Raw genomic sequence first — 3,600 nt, forward strand, 5'->3', positions numbered from 1 at the left:
CTCTCTGTAATAAAGACTCCCCTTTCATGGCGTCTTCTTCTGGTAGCTTAGATACTATTGCCAATTCTTCTAACTTCACTTTCTCTACACATCCTTTCATGTCCGCCACTTCTTTTACTGATCTTCTCGCCTCTCCAAATCCTACCGATCACGATAACGATTATGAAATCAGTAACACTCGTGGCTTAGACGATAGAAATGGCTCCGGTGTCCCCAAATTCAAGTCTATTCAACCTCCTTCACTGCCCATCTCCCCCTCTTCCATTTTCTCTCCCTCTTCTTACTTCTCCATCCCTCCTGGCCTCAGCCCCGCTGAGCTCTTGGATTCCCCCGTCTTGTTAAACACATCTAACGTAAGTTGAAAATTTTGCAGAAGACGATGATTTTACTAACCTTACAGCTAGCTTCTGTTAATTTTCTTTTGATTATTTTTTTTGTGTTTTAATTCTTCGAGAATCACTCGATATTTATGGGTTCTAAACCCGTGTTACATCATTTTTTTTTAAACCTTACTGATTTAGTTTTCTAATTACATCATTTTTCCTAAATTAACTAGAACTAGAAATTTCCTTTTATCCTAAAAGTCTAATTCTTTTTCGACTAAGATTACAAATTATTTTTCCAACAATTTTTATATATGAATATGTTTCAGTTGTGTATGGTTTTTTGAATTTAATAGTTTATGTAATTATAAGAAATGAGCCTCTTTCTTAGGGGAAGACTTGGTTGACTTGATAAATTTGTATGGTTTAATTATAAGATTCTGTTTTCTGTGTTGTTTTGTTGGTGAATTATTGATTTTTTTTTTCTTATTGGGTATGTTTGATTGGAGTTGGTGATGATTTGTTAACTTTGTTGGCATATTTTGGTTTATGTGTACAGATTTTGGCATCTCCAACAACAGGAACATTTCCATCTCAAGCCTTCAATTGGAAGACCAATTCTGGAAACAATCAGCAAAATGTCAAAAAAGAAGATCAAAACTTCTCTGATTTCTCTTTCCAGACACAAACAAAACCCAACTCAACCATGTTTCAATCTTCTACCATCACTGTTACAACTGTATGTAAATTAACTCAATTTTCTCTCCTCTTATCCCTTTTTTTTTAATTTGTTGGTCTTAAATTTGTTCTTTTCTTCACAGGCACCACCACCGCCCCAGCAACAACAACAATGGAGCTACCAAGAATCAACAAAGCAGGATGTGAAATCCGAATACGCGTCTTCGATGCAGAGGTTTTCCCCTGAGATTGCAACTCTTCAAACCAACAGCAACCAAAGCAATAATGGGTTCCAATCAGAATATGGGAACTACCATCAGCCGGGTCAGTCCATTAGGGAGGGTAGAAAATCTGATGATGGATATAATTGGAGAAAATATGGACAAAAACAAGTGAAGGGAAGTGAAAATCCAAGAAGTTATTACAAGTGTACTTACCCCAATTGTCCAACAAAGAAGAAGGTTGAGAGATCTTTAGATGGACAAATAACTGAGATTGTTTACAAGGGTAGTCACAATCATCTGAAGCCTCAATCGACAAGGCGATCATCGTCTTCATCGGTTAGTTCTAATGCAGTTCAACTTTCTGGTGAAGTCCCGGATCAATCACTTGCCACACACGGCAGTGGACAAATGGATTCTGTCGCAACCCCGGAGAATTCTTCAATATCGGTCGGGGATGACGATTTCGATCGGGGATCACAGAAGAGTAAATCTGGAGGAGATGAGTTTGAAGATGATGAACCCGAGGCCAAAAGATGGTAAATTTAGAAACAATTAATTATGTGGTGAACTTGTTTGAGATGATAATTAATCTTAATTTTCATTTACTTATATTCAGGAAAACTGTGGAAAATGAAGGCATTTCAGCTCCTGGAAGTAGAACAGTGAGAGAGCCCAGAGTTGTGGTTCAAACAACAAGTGACATTGATATTCTAGATGATGGATATAGATGGAGGAAATATGGACAGAAAGTTGTTAAAGGGAATCCAAATCCAAGGTAAATTTCACTTCCATTTTATAACATAATGTTTTTTCATTGCTTGAATGCAATACATAGGAAAGACATTATTCATAAAATGTCAGTACTTTATGTATCTCACAAAATGGATTATATTTAAAGTTGCCTGTAAAGGGAATGCTTTATTCTTAACAGTTACTTAAAGCTACTTTGCATCTTGTTTCATCCCAAGTTTTGGGATTCACTTTTTAAACCAAATGTAATTATGAACTTAGCTCTTTTCTTTATTCGAATTTCAATGAAACGCCCGGGACACTCTTTAGATTTATCTCTTATCCACCTCAAATAGTGGAGCTCAGAGCACAGCAGTCCTGATTCGTTTTGTTGCCTAATAAATCATTTTACTTTCAGGAGCTACTACAAGTGTACAAATCCAGGGTGTCCTGTGAGAAAGCATGTTGAGAGAGCATCTCATGATCTCAGAGCAGTGATCACAACCTATGAGGGGAAGCACAACCACGACGTTCCGGCAGCTCGTGGAAGCGGCAGTCGGGTGTTGCCGGACAACAGTAACAACAACAATAACACCAATGCAGCCATGCCAATGAGGGTTCCAACTGTGAACCATCACACTAATAACTCCATCAACAATCCTCTTCGCAATTTGAGGCAACCATCATCAGAAGGCCAAGCACCCTTCACTCTGGAAATGTTGCAAACCCCTGGGGGCTTCGGATTTTCAGGTTTCGGAAATTACATGAATGAGGCACAAGCCACAGACAATTTGATGTCAAGAGCCAAGGATGAACCAAGGGATGACATGTTCTTTGAGTCATTGCTATATTGAATTAGTGTTTAATTAGAATAAGAAGAGCAAGAAGTTCAGGTTCATTTGTTGATTAATTTTTATATTCAGTTTCTTTGTTGTTGTATATTTTTACTTCATTTGGATATGTATATTCACAAAAGTGTAGGGCATAGAAGTCTCTAATACTTATTTTTTGATTGCTTTGTGGCCTCTCTTTGCCATAACTAGAGAAGCCTCAATTCACTTTTTGTATGAAATATGTTGGTGAAAATATTTTCTTGGAAAAGGAAAATTGTTGTTTGAAGTCTTTTTGTTATCTTCACATTCCAGTATATAAACAAAATATAAGGTTATTTTATGGTTTTAATGTTATAATTGACACAAAAGTCTAGACCGTAAATGTATGGTTCGACTCACGATTTTTATAAGAATGAACCATAGACTTGACTCACAATTTTTATAAGAGTAGACCATAGACTTGACCATTCCATAAAACTTTCACAAGTTTATTGTTATAATTTATATTAATCATAAGACTTGTTATATTTTGGTATTGTCACATTATTAATTATATTAAGTTGAGATCTTATTATTCAATTTATAACACTTAAATATTAAAATCAAGAAAAATTTATGAAAATTCTTAAAAAAATTATTTCGAAGTAGAATATAAGTTTTGAAATGTGGGATTTTTTTTGTAGTATTAACCTATATTAGCAAACCAAAAGAATATAGATTTATCTCTATATATAGACTATATTTACAAAATAATATTAATTTAAAATTTTATAATATATTATACGCAATAATATGTGAGGATATACGTCATCA

The 3,600-nt window shown here is 35.0% G+C and overlaps 1 protein-coding gene across 1 annotated transcript; it reads left to right on the forward strand.

The window, feature by feature from the left end:
* The first annotated feature begins 11 nt into the window (after positions 1-11).
* Positions 12-2,893, forward strand: LOC116105234 (WRKY transcription factor WRKY24-like). Its single transcript, XM_031391670.1, has 5 exons — positions 12-353; positions 883-1,062; positions 1,145-1,761; positions 1,842-2,000; positions 2,373-2,893. The coding sequence occupies exons 1-5, from the start codon at positions 27-29 to the stop codon at positions 2,806-2,808; spliced, it is 1,719 nt and encodes a 572-aa protein (XP_031247530.1). The 5' UTR covers positions 12-26; the 3' UTR covers positions 2,809-2,893.
* Positions 2,894-3,600: the final 707 nt, after the last annotated feature.

The sequence above is a fragment of the Pistacia vera genome, unplaced genomic scaffold, assembly GCF_008641045.1.
Source record: "Pistacia vera cultivar Batoury unplaced genomic scaffold, PisVer_v2 Contig116, whole genome shotgun sequence".
Lineage (NCBI taxonomy): Eukaryota > Viridiplantae > Streptophyta > Magnoliopsida > Sapindales > Anacardiaceae > Pistacia > Pistacia vera.

Bases quoted from the DNA above. Each gene is read 5' to 3' on its own strand.
- LOC116105234 (XM_031391670.1), top strand. From the start codon at position 27: ATGGCGTCTTCTTCTGGTAGCTTAGATACTATTGCCAATTCTTCTAAC. The intron at 354-882 runs GTAAGTTGAAAA...TTATGTGTACAG, and splicing joins TCTTGTTAAACACATCTAAC to ATTTTGGCATCTCCAACAAC. The intron at 1,063-1,144 runs GTATGTAAATTA...TTTTCTTCACAG, and splicing joins CTACCATCACTGTTACAACT to GCACCACCACCGCCCCAGCA.